This window comes from Apteryx rowi, unplaced genomic scaffold, assembly GCF_003343035.1.
Source record: "Apteryx rowi isolate R43461 unplaced genomic scaffold, aptRow1 scaffold_465, whole genome shotgun sequence".
In the NCBI taxonomy this organism is placed as follows: Eukaryota; Metazoa; Chordata; class Aves; order Apterygiformes; family Apterygidae; genus Apteryx; species Apteryx rowi.
This window is the reverse complement of record NW_020450722.1, coordinates 401,106-427,832: the sequence shown is the minus strand read 5'-3', so window position 1 is coordinate 427,832 and position 26,727 is coordinate 401,106. Positions and strand designations below refer to the sequence as shown.

At 37.3% G+C, this 26,727-nt stretch overlaps 1 protein-coding gene across 1 annotated transcript in view; it reads right to left on the bottom strand.

Annotated features, from left to right (window-relative positions):
• The window catches only part of THSD7A (thrombospondin type 1 domain containing 7A), a 205,319-nt gene that overhangs the window by 27,349 nt on the left and 151,243 nt on the right, over positions 1 to 26,727 (bottom strand). Inside the window, exons 13-15 of the mRNA XM_026077884.1 lie at positions 20,317 to 20,511; positions 16,033 to 16,296; positions 3,655 to 3,833 (exon numbers count right to left, since the gene is read on the bottom strand). Of these exons, the coding sequence (XP_025933669.1) occupies positions 3,655 to 3,833; positions 16,033 to 16,296; positions 20,317 to 20,511 (638 nt within the window). The remainder of the gene's footprint in view (positions 1 to 3,654; positions 3,834 to 16,032; positions 16,297 to 20,316; positions 20,512 to 26,727) is intronic.

Genomic DNA, 26,727 nt, shown 5'->3' with positions numbered 1-26,727 from the left:
ATATGGAGTGAATTTGATAGATCACTATGCAGCTGGCACAACAAATCCAGTGTAGTCAGGACATTTTGGCCTTCTTTGAGCTACATAAGCATTAAGTTAGATGTGATGATAGGTGGTGTAAACTCATTTTGAGCAAGGAACTGGACTCACTGTGCAGCCTGTAGTCACATGGGACATGGCATGCACATTTATTCTTGTCCAGGATTTCCAAAATGAGAATAGGGAGGCTATAATTTAGTGGAATATCTCTATATGACTCACTCTGGTTGGCATCAGAAGAAATATGTAAAACCTCCATATTCAACAGCTTTTCCAGTAACAGAAAAATGGGATATCTTGCCAGAAAGCCAAAGCAAAACTCTGTATGGTATTGTATTTGTTTGGTGATATTCTCTTGACACTACTGGCATTTTCTGTAACTATGATCGCAGGCCATTATAGTTGAGTATAACAAAGATTTCATTTCTAGCTAGGTAGGTACAGAAAAAAATAATGCCTGGAGCTGATCAGGACAGGAATGCTCTTATTTATCTAACAATATCTCAGATTAGCCTCTTCAATTGAAATCCTCTGAAGACCATTAATGCAATTTTATAATAAATCAGATTCTAGTATCATGAGCTGCAAACCCACATTGTAGCAGTAAAGGTATATTTATTTTCCAATTATCTAGATGGAAAAGAGAACAACTCTTTGAAGTTAATGTCAACAAAGTTCCCCTCTTACAGTATTCAAGAGCTTGCCATTTGCATATGATTTTCATTGTGAATTTTCTGTGTATATACATCTGCCAATATACAAAAAGTGGAGCTATGACAGTCAAGTAAAAATAAGGACACGATTTTAAGCCAGAAAGATGATAATTTAGAAAGGGAAGAATGAGAAAAACAGTTTATGAAGTGATTAAAATTATGGCTTCCTCCTTTTAGGCTTGTATGAGCTATTTAGAAATCATTTACATTAAAAATACCATCTGTGATTGAAAACAGGCACACTTTCATGGAGCGCAGTCACCCCGGCTTGGCTGCAGTGAAAGAGCATGACTTCCAGTGTGCCTTGATTCCCAAGGTTTGCTACTTGCTTGAAGCGGTGATGACTTTCAGCTCAGGGCAGTGGGTCATGAGCAGGGTGCACTGAGCAGGGCGTGTTCAGCGGGCGTGAGGCCGGGAGCCCCCTGGCAAGCACTGCCCAGCGGGGAACGGAGGAATGGCCAAAAACAGGCTGGATGGGACATCAGCACCCACTGAATTCGGTACCCCTCCAAAGCACAGACAGTCATACATGTCAGCCCTGGCAGATGCTGAGCAACCTGCTCTTAAACTCCACTGACATCTTAAGCACTTTATTCCAATGTTTCACTGCCCTTCCCGTTAGAAAGTTTTCCTAAGGCTTAACCAAATCTGGTTGCAGCAGTATAAGCCTACTGCTTTTTATCCTATCCATGATGGCCAAGGAAAATGGATTATTTCCTCCTTCTTTGCAACAGCCTTTATGTACATGCTAGCACACTGCTAGCACGCTCCCTCCCATCATCCCTGCCATGGGCTCGACAATATGCTGCAGTCTTGCCTCAGAGGTCATCCTTTCTAGCTCTCTGATTACAGCACAGCCCCTCTGTACATCATCTCCCACATACTTGAGGGCGCCAAAGACCCAGCCTAGCCATTAGGTTTTGTATGTGTATAAATAGGCTCATATTATACATAGAGAGGTATTAAATAAGAAGTAAAACTAATTATATTTAATAGTTGAAATAAATATTCTGAAGTGTCAGTAATGACTAGGTTTTCCAGCTGAATGAATGGTGGATCAGATTTAGATTAATTAATTAATCCACAACTCCTTGGTCATTGTCACAGAGTAGGTTTCTTAAATTTCCTAATTTAAGAATTTACAGTGAGTGTATTTAAGATTAAAAGATACAGSCTCTAAATTTTTTGACATTCCTATCTCATCTGTAGAACCCCCTTCTCATAAAGTACTACATTTCAATTTTATTTTTAAAGTAATTATTTTTATGATGATCTTTCTTATTATTACTGTGACTTGGCAAGTGCTATATAACATTGCAACAAATCAAATTCTAGTCAAAGTACCAGTAGAGGGCAATGGTACTGCATATAACAGGCCAATAAAACCCTAGTGGAATCACCTTTCATAAAGAAAAAGAAGAGGCTGTTATGTACCACATGAATATTAAAGAAGGAAAAAAAAAATTTGTTTAAACTATAATTTGCTCCTATTGAAACACATTCCTCCTAATTTAAAACGGTTTTAAACGCTGACCCAAATCCAACTAGAATCTTTCTAGTTTGCATTTTGTTAAAGTAGATTACAAACTTAGTTTATTAGCTGCACTTTAACACTTATTATTTTCTAAATTAGAACTAATTACATTCCCTAAAGTAGAAAATTAGATCAACAAGCTATTTCACTCTGTGCTAGCAAAATGTCAATAGGATAATATTAAATACATGCATTTTATTCAAATGTAAATTGACAGCATTTTTTTTTCTACCTTTGAATATTTACAGAGAAGACTATGCGGTTATTTAACATGCCTCTGCAGAGCAAATTAAATTCAACAGTAATATGAATATAAATCAGCTCTGAAGAGCATAAGTTAATTGAAAAGGTAGGTTTTCTTTCTAGAACTCTCCGAGGAAACCAAAAGGCTACTGACAGGCCTGCCTGGGAGGCACAAAAGGCATTGCATAAACTCTTACCAGGAGGTTTCCTCTTTTCAGAGCTGTGCCTTTACACCCATTTTCTAATTTGCTGGCAGAAACGTTTTAAGACAAGTTGAGCTGCTTTTTTGGACCCTAAGAAAGGGTCTGGACCCTAAGAAAGGCACCTGCAAGTACTAGGTGCAGCCTGAAGCCTGTTACGTTTAAAGTGCACAGTGCTGGCACCCCAACCAGAGCTGCGCAGTGAAGCAGCTGAGCGTGGCAGAGCCCGGGTCCGCCCAGGGTATGTGCTTCAGGGGGTTGATTTGGACGAGCGCTAAGTTTGGTTCCACAGACTAAATTAGTGGTGAGAGCACTCCCGGTGCGCCCTTGGAGCGCATCCTCCGGTAAAGTCTCACTTGCAGAGCATCCACTTTGTGCGCCCAGACTGCCCTGTAATGGAAAAGCGAGTGGGGTTAGTGGGAACAACTGGAGACCCACTCCAGCAGCGCATTCCTGGTTCCACCGGCAAGTGTACCGCGAACGGCAAGTTCTGGCTTCACTAATGCACAGGAAGGGGCACTGGGACAACACTGTGAGTGTCTGGGAAGTTTTTATTTGTTTTTTGGTCTAAGGTGGTTGGGGGAATGACACTGAGAAGCTTATCGTTTTGGGCATCTGTAACAAGACACGTTTTACCCATTATATGAGAAGATCTTCAGAAACATGGTCTTCACAATCTCATGTAAGAATGTTTTATTCTGTTCAATTTACAATTCAGATAATGTGCTAAGCTCCCACAGATGATTGAGTAACATAGGCAGATCCTGCATTGATTGAGGAAGTTTAAACCAACATATACTCCTTCTCCCACCTGCATCTGCCTTTTATGCACATTTTCTATATCAAGAAACAATACAATTAAACAGGTGGGTTATTAGAGACGTTGAAAAAGCTATATCAATAATGTAAATATAAACAAAATTACCTGATTGACGTGATCTAGCTTAGGACAGGGTCTTCCACCATTGTAGGGTTTTTCACGGAGCCATTTAGACCGAACCTTTACCCCACTCCCACAGGATTTACTACAGCGGGACCAGTTGGACCATTCGCTGAGCTTGCAGTCTGAGGGACATGGAATAATACAGGCTTCCTCAATATAACCTGAGTGAACGGAAAAGAAAGGGAAATCGCTTCAGCATGTCACTCTGCCACTTCTTCCTGAAGCTCTTGTCTACTTCATTTAGATTGTCCAAAGTTTGACTTGACAGGACTGTGTGAATAGAGAGATTTCTTCATCATTAGGGCTAAATTAAATTCTGCAGAGAATTGACACAGATAACTGGAGACTGTGTTAGAGTAACAGCTGAGCATCCTCACTATTATCTGATTAGGATTCACACTCGCCAGATTTCAGCATTCCAACTTGCTGACAGCTAGGATGCAACTGACACTAACCGATCTCTTGTCACATCGTTCTTACGCTGCAGAAACAATTTTTTTGRAAAAAAAAGGTTTAATTAAAAGCCCCTCCATAATTTTATCAAGTAAGTCAACTGCAGTTAGTAATACATCAAAAATCTAACTGAATCAAAAGATATGCTTCTTATCAGCCTGGAACAAGGGAACTTAACACCCTGTGACCTTTCAGAGGCTAGAAAGAGAGAGTGGTTTGCCACATTAATGATCTGCCGATTAACCACCATCTGCCCTCAGCAGCACACTGAATAATTGCACTGAATGGAAAAGCAGATGTTTCGTTTGGATAAGTCATGGGTCCTGAGAGGTTGGAAAGGGGTAGGACATGGTCCGCAGGGAGTAACATGAAGCTTTAATTCAATGAAAAAGTGAAAATGTCTTTCTTTCAAAAGCGACATATGCCATAGCTTTACAATGTGTGTCATTTATGTCAATATTTATAGCAGAAGCTATAAAATGTCAAATAAAAAGCCTGCCTTTGCCACATTTTTACTACAACTGAGCCTATATGAACTCTCCTCTCCCCTTTCCTTCCCCTAAAGAAGACAAGAAACTATGCCGTGTCAGAGCCACAAAATATTTACTGTTGGCAAATGTTGACTTTAAAGACAAAAAACCCTTGGTGCATATTAGAGCAGTGAACTAAAATATTTGATGAATACCATTCTAAAATTAATACATATGTGAGTAAGATCATTCTCAAATGAACGGCACAGCTTACTATTCTTGGTTTCAAATGTGTTTCTTATGTATCGTGATATTTTTTCTTTGTCACTGCATATTGAAAGCAATAGCTGTCATTTTCCTCCGCTCTGACATTAGCAGCTTTATGTTTTTAACTTGTACATGAATTGTAAGGAAAACTATTCTGCCTCTTTTGAAAGCAACCAATACCAAACTATCACATGCAATGTAAAGAAACAAAACACTTAAAAGATTTTAATTCTATTTACTATTTCTAGCTGCTTCCATCAGTTTGCTTTAAACACATAGAACATTAGGGGTTTTTTTAATCATACACTTACAATAGGAGTATTTTACCTCTAAATTCAGATGTTGGTTTTATTCCATATAAGTCTCTTCTGTTTGTAAGTGTTAAATAGTTAAATAAATATACAGAGCACATCCTGAATTTGAGCACTGCAGAACCAATCTTCACCAAACATATCTCCTTTCAATGGCTAAGTCTATTAAATAGAATTATGAGCGTGTTTAACTATTTCTTGCCATTTTACTGATCAGCTCAATAAAAGCGTATGAAAAGGTACACTCTTAGACAAAATATATTTCTGAAGATCATATCACTGCCTGTCAGAGGTGGTGACATAGTTGCCCTGCAGTAGTACATGCAAGATGATTGATTATATTTCACCTTACTTGACATCTCCAAGTTAGTCTTAGAAATCAGATATACTTGATCTCAAAGCCTCATCCTACACTGAACTTTGACTGAATAAATATCAAACTATTATATCCGCACCAGAAATGAGCTTTCAACAAGCCCTTTTAGGCACACTACAAAACTGTGCACCCATACGATTAAGAAATTACTGAATGAAAATTCAGTAACAATAGCAACACAGTTCAGAGAAACAACATCTCTCCAAACAATAAGATAAAATAAACATTTAGTGAGATTTATTGTTTGATAGAACTATCTGAAGATTTTACAACTCTTTATGAATATGCTTGACATCCTGAAATGCTGCATTTCCTTTCACATAACTTTTAAATAGTTTTTTGCTGGAGAAACTTATCTACTTTAATGCAGTTAAAATTTATCTACTTTAATGCAGTTATGCAATTTAGTATTTGTTAAGTTTCTGCCTCTGTAATTAATGTCTGGAAGAAACAAATTCAAATTGCTTTAAATAAATTGTACACCATTAATTAGATCAGTTCAATCAGTGGAGGTTGATTCAGGAAGACTTTATTTTAAGGTCTTCCATAAACCTCTGAGGTATTTTAACTTTGTCTTAATTCATCTCAAAGGGATCTTCTCATCTTCCTCAGCCATAAAAAAAGGTCTTCTCTAGGATATCACAATATTATGGGACCTAGAAAACTAGGGAGTGAAACACTTCCTGGCCTACCAAAAGGAGCTTATGTGGAACATACTTAAGTAACCTGATTGCCAAATTAGCACCTCTTTTCCTTTATTTTTCTCTCAGCTGATCCAAAATAGGGCAATAAATTTTTTTTTGAGATAATGCTGGCCAAAAAGCTTAACAAAATTTTTAGAATCTTGCAAACAGATGAGGTATCAGATCAATTATATTAAACTCAAGTCAGATGTAACATTTTAATTACACTGAACTACAGTTCAAGTGATTCCATAAAACATCAAATGAAACCATACCACCAGAGGAATCTTTGTTCATATAATCTAAGAAATATCCATGTTTGAGTCAGTCACTACAACTGCTTTAGCACAGAATGCAATAAAACCGCATCTTATTACAGGTATATAATCTTAAAAAGAGCCATAAAACAGTGAAATRCAAGCTTGCTCCTGTGTTAATACATTTTGGAAAGGATGCAGTGGGCCAGCTGATGTTTCCCACCTGCTCTATATGAAAAAAATACTGCACTGCAATCCTATGAAGTCCTTTATCCTACAAGCTTAATGGGATAGCTTCTGCTCACCATACAGCTCTTTCCTATGCTGTTTCCTGGATATCTGGCCTGTGAGGCTCTCTGCTCCCTCATTCTTATTTCCTCAGAAAAGCTGCCATCAGCACCCAAACCTCCATGAGTAATAATTAGCTGGCTGAACAGCAAGAATGGAAAAGACACATAAAGACAGAGAACAAGAATGGAGTCAACCACTGAGGGTATAGAAAAGAAGCTCTACAAGGTAGGAAGGCTTGGAGTTACTGGAAAGGTGGAACATTTTTAGACAGCAGAGAGAAAAATATTTATTATCAAGGGAGATGAAAGATAAGCATAAAAATCTCCTAATCACTGGTACAACACTGAATAAAAAACAGATGAAGAGTATGAACAGAATAAAGGGATCTAGAAGGGACTTTCTCAGCTTCCAAGCATTCTTCAAACAGAAGAGAAAGAAAAAGAAATGAGTGAAGCTAGTTTTCATGGCAAAGAGACAAAAGTGGAAACAACAGCAGGGACACAAGATAAAAGAGGCACTGACGGGGAATTGAGGAAAGGGGAAAATAGACAGGGGGAGGGGAGAGGAAAATAAATGGCTCAGAACAGAGAGTCAAGAGAATTGCAGAGATACATATTGCATAGGGAAAGAAAACAAAGAAAGAAGAAAAAATAAATAGTGATCCTGCCAAGAGCAGTATCTTCACATAGCACAGACAGAATGCAATGCCCTAAAGATGTACTCAGGTATCTCCTGACCAAACAGTGACAGAGAATGAAGAATGTTCTCCCAGCTAAAAATAAGAGACCAAGGAAAGAGATAAAAAGACTGTGATATGAGTTGGATTCTGTAAGTCATTAACGTGTAGAATGAAAATGACAAGTCCCCAGTTATAGCTGAGATTAAAATGCTTTTGGCATATTCATTCTTTGGCATCTTTTCTTCCTCTCGGCAACCTCACTATTTCAGCTTCACTCCACAGTCAATTTAGTGTTTAGCTATGCCACTGGACTCCCCTGGAATGCAAGCAGAAGCAGACTTCAAATTGCTTGCAGATATTTCTCTGGCTAAGAAAGAAGGCTGAAGTAAATAAATAACCTGTTGTAAATGACTCATTCCACTCAATTTACTGCTCTTCTAATGCCACTTTTCTCTGAAGCATGTCATCACCTCATACACATTTCTGTGAGCCTGATGTCAACATATGTTTTTAGGATGATTAAGGATGATAATTGCCAGAAGTCCACAGCAATCATTACTCAAAAGTAATGAAAAGTAATTTTTTGCTTGTTTTTTGTTATATTTCAGGTGCTTGTATTTGCAAATTTTGTCCATGCTGTAAATATTTCTGGTGATGGGCTGGTGATGTAGATACATAGTTTCTGACATGAACAGGACATGAATGGGCCTTTTTTCCAGTTTCAGTCGTGTTTCCACTTCTGATCTAATAATCTTTGAAAGGGTGCCCCTTGTGTTAGAAACTGCAAAAGCTTAAAGTAGCAGTCAGTCTGTCCCCAAATAATCTCAGAGCTAAAGAGGGGCTCAAATGCTGGAATATCACACAATTATATCACACACATACAGAGAGGGATGCTGAAGAGACGAGACCCTGGGATACTCTGGTACACAGCATCTTCCCTGCACAGCGTCCAGAAGGGAATTGGAAAGAGATGGCCTATTCCTTTTCCCAGTGCTGTGGTCCATCCCACCTTGCTTATTCCAGCTCCTATCAGCCAAACTTCACTGGTTGGTAGAATGGACAGTTGTCTACCATGAACTAGAATATGTCTACAATATCAATGAAGTTTTATCACTGAACCACAATTTATCAAATGCCTTTCAGCCACAAAGAGTGTGAACTGAACTCAGTATTGAAAGGGAAAGCTTTACCATCCCATTGCTAATTGGCTCTAAAAYCTGGACTATTAGAACAACGTCATTAACAGATGTGATGGATAATTTATAATGGAGGACTCAAAGGACTTCACACTTTGTCTAGTGAAAACAGGTTAAGATATAAGCAGGTGGATAAAAGATTCCTTTTTTTCCCCCCCATGAACTACACCTGCAATGTGTAAGAACAGACCCACTACTTGAGCTGAAGGCTGCAAACATAACTAACATCTTAAGAGGTGTTTAAGTGAACTCTCTTGTCTTTAAGAGTGACAGAGTTGTGCTCCTTCTTTCATGAATGAAGTGTCATGATATGTTTCTAAGAAACTGCAATGTCAGAATGATTTATATTCTTTAATGCAGATTTTTTTCAGAGAAATATAAACTTCTTGAGTCTCATCTTCCAAGACAAAGAAAAATACAACTATTTGCATTTCACTTGTTACAGAAGATATATATATTTTTGAGGCTAGTTATACTTCTGCCTAGCCATGGAGTGATAGATTGAACTCCAGTATGACTTTTTTCTTATTTTCAGGATTACCTTTCAAAGCCTCAGAACCAGAGAGCAATTGTTAATGCTTAACCATCTTCTGCATCAGCAGTTCTGTCTCTGGTGAACTAAACAGAGGCTTCCTATTGTCTTTTGGTTGATGAATGCCTTCCTTATGACCGACATCCTATTGACAGAGCAGATCTGGTGGCTCCATAACGCAGAGGCTTATTCTAGTACGGGYGATAAAGGGTAACAGATAGCATATTTCCAAGAGAAAACACGAGAAGACAAGAAGACAAGCATGAAATCCTGCATATAAAAAAATCTTAGAAAAGATGCAAGATACAAAACAGCAAAGTATCCTAATAGCAATAATAATTGGGAACCTAAGCCTACTACCATACTAGATTAGATTTTCCTATGGAAAATATATTTACTTTAGAACCTATACTTGATAGAAAGTCTCAATTTAATTTTTATGCTCTGTTATTTTTGTTGATAGATTTGCATTGCTTCAAGTTAGAATACTGAAAATGAAAAAGATTTTTAAAAGTCCCAGTAAGAGTGGACACAGCAGGTTCTAACTGACATCTTAGACCATGTAGACACTTTTATAACCTTTGAGATTTTACGTTGAGACACATAAGCAATTAACTACAAATTTCCTCGATTCACATAGATACTCCCAGCTACTGTTGTAAAAGTATTCATTGATACGCAGATACTCCTCTCTAATCTTCCGCATAAGCCTTGTAGCCATGGAGAGCTTTGTAGAGTCAGCACAAATCAATGCATCTCATTTAATTATGCTAAAGGGGGAAATAATCTCACACTAATAAGGCAGCAGACAAACTATCCTGGACTGGTTGACTGTGCCTAAGGTTATAACAGCAAACTGACATGAATTAAGAAGGGTAATATGACCCTTATAAAAATGTTACATCTGTCTGCCATGCTACTATATCTGCCATGCCTACACACACACACACACACACACACACACACACACACACACAACCACCTCTCCACTTATTTGGGTCATAATTGCTATATGATGGAGAGAACCTAAATATTGTAAATATTATAGTTGATATGCATGACAGTGGCCTGCTTTTGATTTTGTTGTCATGAAGGTTCCAATATACACCTTAAAGGGACCACGAAGAAACTCTGTATTTCAATTTTTTTTTTTTTTAAACAAAGATGCTAAAACAGATTGTTGGCAGACACATGTCATTATTCACATATACTAGTGAGGAGAGGGATAAAGCTATAAAAAACAACTGCTGCTTTTCTAATGGGGGAAAAAAAACACTTGAGTATCAAGTGAACTGTAGATTTTTGTATTTCTCCAATGAAATTACCTATGTAGTACTGAAAAAAAGCTGAAACCGGGGAAAGGGCAATTTATGTCTTCCATTGTGGCAAATGGATAAAAAACAGGTCACTTAACATTTTAGCTGGCATAACCACATCTGCTGACAATAGTATCAGCTGTTAGCCCTTGTCCATACACCACAGACCTGGTATGGCTGAAAAATAACAAAAACAGAATATTTCAAATAGTTGCTGAATGATGCTAACTCTTTTATCATTAGATTTAGCTCAAATTCAAAACCAAACATATTGGAATGAGAAGTTGAAATATTAGGCATATACAATACTGAAAACAGAGATAAAAAAAGAACATAAAAAACACCTTGTCACTCTGCAGCGGAAACTTGGCTCTATTTTCAGCTGTTAGTTTGGGATTTTTTTGAAGTACTTTTTAAGCAACAGAAAACTAAGGACCTTGTTTGGAAGGACTCTGCCCCCACAGTATTCTTGAAGCCATTTCTTAAACTTGCAGTGTCGACAGATTTATTTAACCATGTTTTGCCTCTCCTTGCTTCAGAGTTATTGTCCACTCCCAAGTTTCTGAAACCTCTTTGTACTTGGGATTTTATGACTGCTCCCAAAATTTCAAAGAGTATCACAGGAATCCTCTTATGAGTCTACTAATTTAGGAGCCTTCTTTGTGTTGCACCCATCCGTTTAGCTCCTCAGTGCCTGCGAAAGTGTTAGTCAACTCTTCTTGAATCTACTGAAAATGAGATGTGTCAAGCAGCAAAAAGAGTTTGGTCTGAAGTATTAATTCTTCTGAAGTATTAATTCTCCTGTTCTATTTATCGTTTCTTTCCTGAAGAAGTCAACTGAATTGTGATTATAAACATATAAATTTTCACAAAACAAACAGCTAAGAATGTTTTGGCATTGCAGAGCAGATCTCTCTTCTGATTCCTCCCACTCAGAACAGCATGACTTCCAACACAAACCTATTCATAGCTTCATAAATTTGCAAGGCAGTATTTACATAAAATTGTTGACAGTCTCACAATCTGAATTTCTTGTGGCATTTTAGTATATCACATGATATATTAATAGCATTGGTGGGTCTCTAGTTTGTTCCTCTTGTCAAATTTATAGGATATTATCAAAGGTGAAGAAGTACAATTACCCTCCCTATATCATATCTCATGATTTCACAGTGCCATGAGAACAAAAATTCAAGCAAAAGTTGAGCACAGACAGAGGATACGTCTTCCTTAAATACTGACCTTGATACCTCTTCTCCTAGTCAAAGCTAATTTGCACAATATTGCAATTTGCACAATTTGCAATTATATCTCATAAAAATTGCAATATAATTGCAATTAAATACTGTACTATTTGAAAAAGAAATAACAGACTCACAAGAACCAAGAGTAAAACAGATTTCTGAAGAAAACACATCACAGAGCAGACTAAACTGACTCTTTTTCTTTGGATCAGTTACAAAATCAGTGAAAAATTCAATGCCATCATTTCTATAGGGAAATAAGCAACTCTGTTAGAATTTACAAGAATATCCCAAGCAGGCTTGAATTATGAGTCCTATCAGGTTTAGCTTGAAAAGCTAAAAGGAGATTGATGGGAAGCTACAAGGCACTTTTATTTGCTAGCAGGTGGGGTAACCATTGGGATACCACAGAAGTCCCTTGTTGATTTGCCATAATAGAGCTTTTCTGTTTGTTCTTAAAGACAAAAGTAAGCAGCACACTGAAATCTGGAGACGTTGCCAAACTGAAAACTGCCGTATACCAAAGGCATGAAAACAACAACAAAAACATCATAAATACTGGCAAGATATAAAATAAGATTTAACTGGCAAAACATCAGCTAATACATGTAGAGAAAAATAAAAAAAATCATTGGAATGTAATGCATGAATACAGAACAGATACTCAGAAAAGGCAGCAAAAATATACTCAGATCAGATTGAAATGTCTAATTTATCTGTTATAGCCCCTTCGTAACTGCAAAAGTATGCTAAACCTGGGAAAATGTTAATGCTGAAGGTAGACAATAAATCAGGTGAGCCTTAAAAATTATCTGTATTATGTGTGTGTACAACACTTATCAATAAGAGACGCTTGTTCTAGAAGAGCTAGTGAAAAACCCCCCATAATTTTAGTGACATATTCTTTAGCATTAAAGTCAGTTTAGATACCTGATTTTCTGTACACCTGAAATTTCTGTCAAACAGTTCTAGAATGTGCAAAGAAAGCAGAATTAGTTCTACCGCAATTCCAAGCTGCATCTGCCAATGCCTGGACCAAGATAAAGATACTCTCTTCCTCAAATGGAACTGATGAGAAAACACACATAGATGTCTAATGTGCTTCACTAGCAAAAAGATGTAATGAAATGGGGGGGGGGAATCAAAGAACCAGAAACCTTAATAAATTGATTTACAGAAAGAGAAATAAAAAAACACCAAAGGGTTTAGGCTTCCCAACCAGAAATAAATATAGTAATGGCTCACAAATCAAGAGAGCAAAAAGAGACCTCAAGTCAGTTAGAAAATTGGGATGAAACTGTAGAAAGAAAAACAAAACAAAGCAATGCTAAACTGTACTTTGGGAAGATTGTCTCTGGAGCCTACTAGTGCTAATGGCATATTAATGGTAGCTCTTGGTACAGTAGGTATAACAATATTCTGTCAGTAGCTTTGCACTGAATTACTATTCACTGCGGTCACTGAGAGTGTAGGGGACATTCACTGATAATCCATTAGATTGGAAATTACTTCTTCTGGGATAACTGTCATGAAGAGTTGTAACAGGATAAACAAAGACAGTTGAGAACATGCTTTTTCCATTTTTTTATTCCTTTTTTTATTTCTCTGATACTTTGCCATGCAATTCCTTATTTATTTATTTATTTTATTTTGAAAGCTTTGGTTTAAGCTGTTTGCTACTATTAAGCTTACTGAAGAAAGGAACACATTGAGCTCCAATTGTTTTATAATGAATAAGGAATATACTTGAATATGGGCATCAATCACTGCTGCAACAAGGAAAGCACGCAGTAAAGGCAGGGCACTGTGTGCCATGCAGAAAGAGGCCAAACCAAGGATGTGTGGTGGGAAACCTGAGTTCTGTAACATCTCAAAAGAATTCTGCATTCCTCTGCAATGTAGTTTGGTGTCTGGAAGAGACAAGCATCTCAGCACTATCGTTTCATGCTGCATGCTGAGTCAGTTACATTTTTCCTCTCTTTGGGATTAAGAAGTTAGAGCGAAAGGGGAAGCAGATATTCAGGTGACTTCCCATTTTGTAAAACTGTGGCAAGCACTGATTTCTTAAAGTGCATTACCAAGGCTTGAAGGCTGCTAAATCCAGCCCTGTTCTAGGCAAAGGAACAGTTCTCACCTTTTTCTGCTAGTTACCTCAAGCAGCATGCTACCTACCATGTACAGCACCTATAACTTGCTTTTGGATAGACAATTTCTGTTTCCCTCATGTGTTATCATCCCTTCGCTGTTGACACAAAGCATGACAGTCCCTACTCTTCAAGGCAATGATGACTGGTATTAGGCCATTAGTTCCCAAGGATTCAGATCTTTTATTATTTTCCACTTTACATTGACCAGGGTCTCTCTAGGCTTAATGTTGCTTCTAACATGTGATGGGGGTCTGGTTTTCTTGATTTTACTTGATAAATTAAACAAACAAACACACACACAAATCTGAGAAAACCACAGACAAAAATGAAAATTGACCACCAGTTACTGCCTTGCTACAGGCAATGGTCACAAGTGAAACATGCTGTTAAAAAGTAACTCGTCCCAAGGAATAGGAAATTAGTAAATCTCAGTTCTGCAGTTTTCTAGCGGTGGCTTCCTGAACAATTAGGATTGTTTCACAGCTCCTTTTCAGCTTTCCCCACTATCTTTCTGAAGAGCTTTCTAATTCCCTTGGGACTGCTATCAGACCCAGGCAGATCTGTGCTCACACAGCTGCTGGGCATTGGAGTAGCCGGATTTTCTGGTATGACAAAGGTGGCAAATGGTCCAGGTCAGGCCAAACAAGTGCAGTATGTGCTTGCTCTCTCTCCTCTTTAGAATATACAGAAGCACAAAAACAGGCAATTGGCTTAATTCTCTGCAGATACCAATATCCAGCACAAGCTGCTGAGAATATAATTAAAGAACATTAGAAGTACTCAGATTTGAAAGGGAAAGGGTTTTCCTGTCCCTTGACAGTTTACAGTGGTGGTATTTTTCAGTCATTCCAAAGTGAGACACAGACAAAAAACAGTAATCTGAAAAAATAATCCAATTTTGTTATTCAAATTTAGTTATAAGAATTTTAGTTGTTTAATATTTATCTTTCAGTATAACTTACTTACAGCAAAAATGATTTTGAATAAAAATAATCAGGGGAGAAAATGCATCACACAACTATCTGCCAGCTCTGCTCTGAGATACTGAACTTAATGATCACTTTTCCATCTACCCACAAAGATGTGCAGAGTCTGGCTTGATGCATTCAGTTTAGAATTTATCATAAGCAAAGTTCTAAACAGAAATTAATAGTGCTAATTAAAAATCCCATCAGTCATTCAAATTTTTTGCTTAGCTATTTTAACTTCATCTAGGTAAATAAAAGACATTTCTAGTATCTTAATTTAACTTTATAAATTAAAATACATATACAAATTAAACTTAAGTTGACCTTTTAATGGCATGAGACTAAACTGCAGCTCTTTATACCAGTAGCTCAGATACAATTTTGCTCTGCAAGCAGGAAAACAAATGAACACAAAAGCTTCAGTGATGTACATTAGCATATTTCTGGCTCACTGAAGCCAGAAAGTTCCAGTTCTGGTCCTAACACTATAGATGCACCCACTTTAGGAAGGAGAACATTTATGAAGAAAATTGTCCCCTCCAAGAGCAATGTGAATACAAAGAATGTAAAGTCTTTAAACAACATACCTTTACCCATGACACTGAGAATTACACCTAGACAGAAAAGTGGTGTGTGGCATTGAACTCAAATCAATACATATCTATTAAAGTGCTGAAGAGGAAAGGGTAAAGATAAGGCTATTTAAGGAGATTATAGCTACCTGAAGAGTCTGTATTTCAAGGAAATAATTTCAGCCTTTGCAAAAGGCTGCAGCAGTCTGTGCTGTCCCTTTTTGTTTTTTGAGGCTTTGACCCTTCTAAATAGCTTTATTCTCCAATACACAGGTGCAGTTATCAGGAAAAATGACAAGATTTCTTTTATCTAATAAAATACCTTGCTGGTAATTTACTATCATTTTACATGATTTTAAATATTGCACTGTACCAATCAGTAAAAATAAACTTTACTTTGTATGTTTGAAGAATCTTACTTTTCAGAAGTGTATAAAATGTGTGCTGGGTTTGAAAGTATCTTGGGATAAAAAGCAGCCTAAGCAATAAATATTAATCTGCTAATTCTGCCTGTATGTTAAATGTTAAATGAAAATGTTATGTTAAATGAAATAATGCAGATTAGTAAAGAGAGGAAAGAAAAGAGGTTTCTAAATACCGTGACTATTGCATCGTGATGTTTCCACAAGCCGACTGTTTTGATCGTAGCATGCCATGGCCTGGTAACGGTAGCCTTGTCCACATTCTTTAATGTCTCCTTGTACTTTCATTCCCAGTAATACTTCCACTTTACCCTCTGGTAGTATACAGTCTGACCAGTTTCCCACGGACTGAGCACTGTATTTGTCACAAGGACAAAACTGATTCTCAATCAGAGGATACAGCTGAGAATTTTTGCATTTATCCCTTTTCTTACTTTTTCCTAGAAAGAAGAGAGAATTATTTTAGAAAGTTTGTATCAGTTTACAACCCCCCCTTTCCGCCCCTATTTCATTTAGCCATCAGTAACTTCAAGATAAAACCTCCAAGGAAACAAAGCTAAGGCCAAAGTTTGAAAACGTAGGTGCTTGAAATTAAATACCTGTACCTAAAAATGGTTACATTAACCTTTATTCAATCAGTTACGTTCATAACTTGAACTTCTAAGGTAATGAATGCCTACAGTTTGCACAAAAGCAACATCTTTTAAGATAAAGCCACATATTTATGTTTAATTCAGATAAAAGAGCTTAGGCATCCAGTTTGGAAATGTTAGCAATTAAAAAAATATACTCTTTACCCTTTATTTCATCATTGGTGTACATACAGTCCACTAAATAATGTCTCTCACATTATACAGAAAAAACTTTCTCAAGTTAAAGGAAGTAACATGCATCTTTGCTATAGTAGTGCATTCTTTCAAAATGTCAAAATCCTTTAATTTCATTACATGTTATTGTACCATTTGTTATTATCATTATTGCCCTCCAATGGAATAAGCTTCTCCAGTAGCTTTTTGTTTCAAGTATCTTCTAGCAACTTGTTTTCCTTCCCCAACTGGAGTCCACTCACCTCCCGCCCAACAACGATTTTCTCTTTGGTAAAATTTGCTCTAATTTCCTTCCTAGGTATATTTCCCTATTAGACAATGCATGCATTATTGTAGGAGACTTTGCAAAAGTAGTTTTAAAAATGTTTGTTACTCTGATGAGACTATAAATGAATATTCTGCACTATTTTTCTTGTTTTTCAAAACAAAGCCCCAGACATAACTTTGCAGCACCCTTAGGATAGTGATTACATTCTTATATACTGTCTTAGTTTAAAATAGAAGCAAGGTACTTCATGAAGAAAAGTTTCTCCTTCTTTTGGTAACACAACTGCATACTAAAAATACACCTCTTCCTCCTCATCTTTTCCCTACAAATAACTATAAATTCACCCCCAGTTAGCTTTAGGTATTAGCCTGGATAACACRCTGTAACCCAGAACACACCGCAGGAAAAAACAGAGCCTGAACAAGCCTGACAAGTAGCTTAACTCAGCCCAGGGCAGTACCTCAGAGCGTTAATACGGTGGTACGAGCCAAGACTCCTCTTGCTTTGTTTTTAAAGCAAAAAATTGTTAGTCAGGGATTTTTTCCCTTGTGGAAGCAACCTGGCATAAAGTTCCCTGGCGTTACAAGACAGTGGCAGTGAGTCTTTTTGAAGATCATGAATTATTCACTGTGCCCGGCTCTGATGTACAGGGGGATGGCGCRGGGGTAGGGCTGGTATCCTATTGCTCTCCTCCTGACGCTGCTAATGGGCACCCGCTTCGCTAGCCTTCCTCCACAACAGGCTATGCTGGCTAATTGGCAAACCGTGCTCCGGCAGAGGCCAGCTCTCACTCCTAAGGTTTCACCTATAATTTAGGAACAAAGCATGTTTTTTCTTCTCCTTTCACGCAGAAGAAATAAAGAAGCAGATTAAAACAAAAAAGTTGAAGAAAGAATGTGTTTCAAAATGGAGGGATGCCAATCGTGTGGAACAAAGAAAAGTTTGTGGTGAAGGTTTGCGCAGCCTTGGAAAAACTTTTGATTTTGCTATTTATGGCAATGGAAAAAACTCAGAAAGTTTCAAAGGACAGTCCTGTTCTGGAGACAGAGTATAAGAATGTCACAAGACAGAACAAGACTACCTAATGAAGAGAAAAGCCACCCACAAAAGAGCATGCTTAGCTGTGTTAAGAAATAAGGCAGAAAATTAAGCCACATGTTGCCTCACACCAGGATCAGAGCTGCTGGATGAAGGCACGAAGAACTGAGAGAACGAATATTCAGGCAGGGAAAGGACTCACTTAATCACACACTTGGCATTCAAGATTTTGCAGCTAAAAAGTCAAAGTAGTAATCCAAAGCTCAAAACTGGAAATGACTATTTATAGCAAGAGGCTGAAACGCAGCCGAGTGCTGCCGTAATTCCAAGGCACCCAAGTGCCACCCGAGAGGGGACTCTGGGCATAGCCACGAAGACTTTCAGACAAAAGGAGAAAGAGGAATGTAGGGTAAGTACACCTGATCCAGTTAAGGATGCATGACTGTTGATTAGTCTGTCACCAAAAGCAAAAAAAGCAAATCCAGTTTTTCATAAGGTTTGCAAATTCTTATTAGAAGCTCCAGGGGAATTTCAACAACATGCTTTTCCCCAATTACTGCTCAGCATAAAAAACAAAAGCAAAGAAAATAGAACTCCAAACCTGACAATATACCAAGGGCAAAGAAACGTCCAAATGGTTTTGAGCAAAAGAAATCTTATTGTGTATCTCTATTCCAGGCAAGATTTTGACAATATATATGAACTCTCTGTGATTCCACAGTCAAAGGATTATGAACTGCGTTAATACAATCAGGAGAAAGGAGATGAAAGACCTCCAATTTCTCCTATGCTTCTGTAAGGAAGAGCCATAATTGGGATGTAGCTCCAGCTTATTTTGTTTCTACTGTATGTTCATAATACATTGTATTGCCTAATATGGAAGCATTTAACAGACAATAAGTGGGTCAATAACTTAGATGCTTAGAGTCAGAAATTCAGTTTGTTAGGAACACACATCCGAATTTTATGAATGGCTTTCTGAAAAGTGAGGTGCCACCAATGCCTGCGCAAGCCAATGACAAGTCATGTTCTAAAAGCATCTCTGCATACCAAAAGCTAACAATCGATTCTTCATTAGCAAATTGACACTCTAATTAAATTAATTACAAAGCTCTTCATTACACAAAACCCTCAATGGCATCCTCAGTGAATATGGAGCTTTTGCCTACAAAGAAGAGTTCAATCTGGTGCAAGAACACTGGTAAGATGTAGTTGGTCTATGGAATCACTGAGGAATCAAAACAAATTGCAGACCTGCCCCCTAAATTCTTAGCTGAGAAAACTCATACGAATCAAGCAAAGTCCAAACAACTAATAGGTGCTGTTGCTACTTTGTTTTTCTTCACCTGTTTTCCAAATCTAGAATCTAGTTTCTCATCTTAATAGATTTAAACTCATTTGTCTGTGATTCAAAGTGATTTTACGAATGATGTGGCAAATTTCAGCAGACTTCCTTCTCCAGAACAAGAAAAATTTGTTCTGGATTTTTCGGAGTGCCTTACTATCCACATCATGTGGGAGCTTCCAAGGTCTGTGGGGTTTTACACCATTAAACTAATCAGTTAGTGTCTGTGAGTTATGTTTTCTTTAATGTTCACTAGATTGTCCAAGACCTGCCTGCAAACTATCAGATAAATAAAATTAAAGCAAAAAATTAAAATAGTTTTGAAGAATAGTTTTAGTATTCAAACCTGTAACTCAGAAAAATTGCTTAAGTGAGGGCAGTCACAAAGGTCTGACTCATTTTATATATGTTATATGCTTAGCACAAATGAGCAACCTTAGAACATAATACTGTACAAATAATAGACTATAAAAAAGCAGCCTTTCTAACCTCATTGTGCATGGAAGCAGACTGCAGAATAAACAAATTATGAAAACCTATTGAGTAACCACCAATTGTGCGCCTTTTGGAGAAATGATAATGGAGGGACTCAGCAAACATGCAGGTAAAGATTTAGTTTTCTCCTCACACTCTGGATCAGGCTGTTGGTCAATTATGATGCTTTAAATGTTTCACCCGCACTGGAACTACAGACAATGTTGACTTACCTGTCACAAAAAGCAACGGGCTACTTTGCAGTTTACTGTGTGTAGTCAGTTGGGAAGAAACACTGGCCTCATATGCTCTTCTCTTTAGCCATTAACATGGGATCTTTTCCTCCCTATAATCAAGAGTCTGACACGTATGCCAGGAGTTTGTTGAGATTTTTTCTCACCCCATTAATGCTATATAGAGCATGACAGTGGAACCTCAGAACAACACGTTTTAATCACAACAGTAGCAATAATTAATAAAAGATATACATTTTTCTCATTATTCTTACCAACAAGAGTGCGTTTTCTGGTCCTGACTCCTCCGCAGTCCCCATTACAGGAAGAAAACTTTGACCAGTTTGTAAACTGGCAATCGTCTTGGCAAGGAATCTGGCATGTCTGTGTTAAGGACGGTAACGGGCCAGCATATTTAAGGCACTCACTGATGTCAGCCTGTCCTCCATCTTGCCTGCGACAAGTAATTGCTGGAAGCAAAAAAAGATGGAGTTAAATTCAGCAGGTACTCATGAATGTTCCTACTCGATTTAGTAAGTCAAACAATCTTCTGCCACAAAATTGCATAGAAAGCCCAGAATAGCTGTGTGATATGACAACCTACATTTGTAACCACTTGTATCTTACAATTGAATGAATACACTTGAAATTTCTGAGTGACTTTTTGAGATTATGTATAAATTACTATTTTCTTTATCAATACTTAGCAGGAACAAAAACCTTAAAGACAACTGCAAATACTATAAGGGATTGCACAGTGTTATCCATACCTGCTGCATCATATCACTTTTCATATTATCATTTTTCCTACAGAGACAGGCCATAACTCAGCCATTACAAACTTGCGATGTTATCTGAGTAGCTGAATAGTGTATAAGCTATAAAGCTGAATATGTGCATCAGTAGCATTGATTTTAGAGAAGGGACAGACATAAAATTCAGAAACACATTTGAGTTCTGGATACCACAGACTGTTTAGCTACTCATAGCAGTATTGCTGTCTGACACGCTTTAGCAATTTTTAGTCTTGAACAAAGGATTGAAGAACAAAGCRTGTGCCAGGGTAGAGTATCGACAAATAGGGGCACAACTTTTTCTAACAGAATACCCATGTCCTAAACAAAAGCTTCTTACTTATAAGAAAAAAAAAAAAAAGGTTTCTTAAGAAAACTTCAGATGTCACAAGAGAAAGTTGCTGGAACATTAGATTATTACAAAAACTAGGGCTGTTTCATTAATATCAGGATGTACAGTCTTTAACAATGTTCTATTACTGTTCCTCATGGATAAGTTTCCTTTTTTTTAACATTGWTATTTATCTCTTATTTTAATCACAAGCCCCAGTAAATCTCATTTTATTTCCTAGCCGAAAACAACAAAGAACTTATTATGCAGTAACAAGATTGGAAACTTCTAGTTGTATTTTTTACACAACGGAATCATATTTATGCTTCTTGGTGTCTGCCAGTACACAGTATATGCAGTATCTCATAATGACTGTGAAAGTAATTTGGATCACCAATTGTTGCAGTAATATTGCATCCAAATACAGTATGTCATTTTCTACACCTGAGGGAATATCATGTTTTATATTGCACTCTGCTCCATAATTTAAACATAGTACTTCTATTGTACCGACAATAATTGTTTTATTGGCCTGTGAATTGAAAAAAAAAAGTAAATGCTACTAATCCAACTATTATGGTATAATCAGGTTCAACTGTTGGAGAAAAAAGTGTTTAAATGCAAAGTTTCAAAATAAAACAGAAAACTGCCTGTAAGAAAAGGGGAAAAGAAGGAAGAATATGTGAGGAAAGAAATTTTTTTTCCCAAGATTGTTGTAAAGTAATTGGAAGGGTTTAATGACCAATGACTTCTGGAAAAAAAAAAAGAAAGGTTTTTCTTCTGACAGTTCTAGACAAAATGTCTACTTCATGATGATTGTAGGAAGCTGAACTTGATGATCCAGACGTTCTTTTTCAAATCTGCATGCCTACTAAAACATATCCAAAGGTCCTACCTGATTTGTTTTGCCACACACCTGTGGTAGAACATATTGAATAGGAGGGATTTTTGTTTTTCCAAAGATGCTAAGCAAACAACTTCCCWGATCCCTGACTGCCCTTTGGAGCAGGACTGCCAGCACTGTTTATAATAGGCTCAGTACTGCATTAAGTTATGCTTACTGGTGGACTGACCAGCTGGACATTGTCTAATGCAATTATTCTACCAAATCCTATTATTATTGGTGTAGCTTCTAAGAAGAAAAAAACCCTTTCTTCAGATATAATTATAGTGATTCAATGAGAAAAATTGAACATCTGAAAATTGAAGATCTCTGCAAAAACTATTCTAATAATATGTTAACTGTACCTACTATAGGACTTCTATACTTCTCTAAATATTACGGAAATACACAAGTCAAACCAGTACCTTCAAGTGCAGGCCTAGGCTATGGTTTTGCATTCTTCCGAGAGACTCTTTCCTGCTCATAATATACATCAGATGCCCAGAGATAAAAACAGAGTTCAGACAAGCTCTGCCACGTGGAAATTCAGAGGTCAAACTGAAATCCTCTGTCTTGAGGCTGACCTTGGCATGCACATGCATCAGTAAGACTAATTGCATTAACTTAAGCGTGCTGCCACTGAAATATAGGCCACCATTTTTAGCAGTGAAAAGGGCCAAGGGCTAAATGATAGCCCACATATTAACCCAATAACTTTTAATAACCACCTCTGAAAGTTTAACACTCATTTTAAATACTGCCTTTCAGAGAACTGTCTCTGTCTAGTCTTTTGATAGGCCATAAACATTGTCCATAGGAGAATATACTTTCTAGCTAAACTGAGTTTTTCTAAAACCAATATTCATCTCCTCATCTTTCTTAGTTATTAAACATTACTCTGTGAGCAGATATTCAAACTGTCATATATTTTTTCAGAATTATAATAGTGCACGTAATTTACATCAAGCAGACCCAAGTGAGAAGCTCCCCTTGGGATTAACACTTTATTTTTTTTTTCCAGATTAACTGTCAGTTGCACTGTAGCAATCAAAGCAGGAAAACATGGCATTCTTGAGACCTAAATATTTCACCTTAATAATAACACTTATTAAAGGACAGCTTGGCATACCAAAGCAATTCCTGAATCTTAATTTTCACAGTGCCTGTCCATAATTATTCATATTACCTCTAGTTGACAAGGCCTGAATGATTGACTCTATATTCCCTTCTGCAATAGTTATTCTATGGATTCAGGTATCTATTTGAATGTTTACAGCCCTTGTGAACACTAGAAGAATGGCTATTTTTCCATGATTTAAAGCAGGGATTTTTGACAACTGYATACATACCATTAATACATTATTTTGGCCAGGTAGATTTTTTTTTTTCACATCTGCAATGCCCTTACTGTTAGTGGAGGTGTTAAGAATACCATTTACTGTCTTCCACACACAATCTCATTCAGGCAAACCATCCTGTGTCTCTGATCAAACCCATGGTTCTTTAATTATATTCTGTAGAAGTCAGCTGTGATCAGTGATTAACTCACTATAAGGAGCAATGTCTTCAACTACTATAAAGCCATGCAGTGCCAGACTGATTATTTTACCTATACAACCACATTATATTTATTGCAGACATTAGCAGTAAGTGGAAAGAATGTGGTTCTTCTATTACTGAATTAAGCACAAGTAATAGTTAAGTGAAAACATAAAACACAAGAATACAGTTAACAGAAAAATCAAATTTAACACAGAAACAATTCACTTAGGAAATTGTTTTGGTTTTTAGCAATTAGTATCTCCCAAAAGAAAGGTGTGAAATAAACAGCAGTCTAAATTTTCTAGACAAGGGACTTTGATGTAATTAAAGCTTTATCTGATAGCATTGCTTGAGCTAACCCATAGGGGACTTCAGGCTAATATATTTTGTTGCTGGCATAATGAAACAGTGAGACTATATTTGAACAAGCTTTTTAAGTGCATGCCTAYATAAAAATCTTGCCAGTGTTGTTCCCATCAATAAAATACTTCAACAAGATTTCACTGAGATGTGAGATTCAGTGATGCCAACAGCTAAAAATTACAGTACTTTATAAATTACAGTGCTCTGAAATCCTTTGTTTTACAACATACTTGTGCTACTATTTTTCATTTGTTAAATATTTCTAATAGCAGAAATATTCTGTTTCATTTCTAGAAAGCCAAGAATTAGTCCAGGACTCTCTAACTTTTCTTACCCCTAATATCAATGCTGCCCAGGCTAGGACTTCATCAGCGTCTCTTTCTGCCTGTGTGGGACACTGGACAACTGCACAACGAAGTATTTCTCTCACCAAACGTGTTAAGGAGCCTGTACCAACTGCTTCATGAAAATGCAAACCTGGGAGTTCTTTATGTGCCGAAGAGAATACCAGTGTGTTATTGCTGAGAAAAGCTGCYTGGAGATTTTGTGTTTTTGTCAACAAAAATTTCATTTCTCATGTAAAAACTTCTGCTTTCAAGTACTGTTGTCCAAATCCTTAGTTTAGTACAAAACCAGAAGCTGCCTGTTGTCTTTTGCAGTGACCAAAGCACGACGCGGACAATAAGGCACTCTGTTAGCAGTGTTAACTACATTAAAACAGTAGTTTATGATTCCGTCACGCAGCCCTCCTTCTTCACGATTTTGTCTTCTTTCTCGTGGTTTCCATGAGGGCACGAAGCTGCCAAAGAGCAAACCTCCACAGGACAGAAGTGCTGCCCAGAGGAGGAGGCTGCCGGCCGTGCCCAGCGACAGCAAGAGGAAAGCCTGGGCAGTTCGCTGCCAGTGCTGCCTCCAAGCTGCCCCATGTCTCCTGTGATCCTGCGAGGCCTCCTCAGCACTCACAGTGATCCCAGGACACATCCTCCAATTCCCCGGCTTCAATGTTTTCCAGATGACTCTCCATGCACCTCCCAGCGTAAAGAGTAGTGAGTGCTCTGGACCAGAAGATCTTTAACAACGGCCAATTCCCAGCTACATTAAGTGCAGCTTTTCAGAGATATTTTCTCTGGCAGCCAGGTTACTTTAAGCTTCTGCTTAAATTTTTATAAATAACCTTCCTCTTGCTACAGAGGATACTGGCAGCTTTCACAGTTTTCATCCCGTTCCTCTTACAAAACTCAGGCAGATTTATGGTGGCAAGGACTGCAGGCGGCACGTCCCRTCGTATATCTCTTTTCAGGCGCTGGGACAGCCCTCCCCTGTGCATTCATCCATCTGTAGCTGTCATGACTTGATTAGGCTAGTGCAGTTTGGGCACTACGTCTTTTCATCTGTTACATGTCCTCTTTACAAGGATTGGGACTCAGTCCAACCAATCTTACTTTTAATATGTAAGCAAGTTTCCTAGGCTTTTATATATGCTTCAAAATGTTTTTGAAACGTATTTTCAAGTTTCTTCAGAATTTACAGAAACTGAGGTTTACTGTCACAGATTTTGTAAGATACGAGCATAGCAGAAAGTACACCTGTTTAAATTGTTCACAATTTCAACCTTTATACATTAACCCATCTCACAGAGCACACCTTTTGAAGTTACCTATGTGGTAATAAATGTCAGCTTTAAGAACTAGAAAGCCTTTGCACAGCTGAGCACACTCTAGCTGAAACCAGACCCTCTCATAGTGAGGTTTATAGTCCACATCACTTTCATCAAATACTGGTAGCCTGGTTTTATCAAGCATTTGCATTTTTCTTTCATTTTTTCTATTTTGTATTTGCCAGGCCTCCATGCCTTTCCCTCCGGGGTTTCAGGTGTCTCTTCTGTGACTCATCAAGACATCTGGCTAATTTAGTCTTGTTAATTAACAATGGCTGTTCTCTCTATTTCTTGTTGCTGTTGGATAGGGTCAAATGCAAGTTTCAAACTTCTTGCTGCTGCACATATATTACTCTTTATTAGGGGTTTTAAATAAAAGAAAGGTACAATTCTTAAATTACTGCAAATTATAGAATACATTCCTGTTCTGCTCATTCACTGTTAAGAGGCATTTTACCAGTGATACAATGGCAAATTTTCATTCATAATAAAGATTCAACACAATCACCATGACTACAACAATGAATTTGCTGCTCAGATATTAAATGCTCGGTTATTATGCTTGGGTTTAGCTATAAATAACTGTCTATCATTTGCATGAATAATTAACATCTTTCTTTAAAAATGCTAAAAAAATTTTGCTCATTAACCAAAAAATACCCCCAACACTTTTCTTCTCTTGCCTCTGCTTTGACCCAAGTTCTAAAATTGTGACATGTTCATTTAAACTGACATTTGTATCAAAATCTTCATTATACAGGACAGCTAGAAACAGAGCTGTGTCTAACAATGAATCTCAGTTCCAAATTTTATGATTCACCCAAGCATCTTTTCTGTCAAGCAATAACAATGTGATAAAAAAGCTGAAGAATGGAAATGTGACTAGCAAAGCAGCGATATAAAGCAAGGCATGCATATGCTCTCACGTTATTCATAGACTGTTAAGATCAGACATGTAAGCAGCCATTTTTAATGATTTCTAACTTCTAGTTTTTCCTTCCAATGTAATTATCTTTCTAAATAAAGCATGAACAGTAGAGAATATTTTGTTCAGAATAAACTACTAATTAATTCATATTCAGATGTGTCCATTCTCTGGTACACATTGCTTTGTAT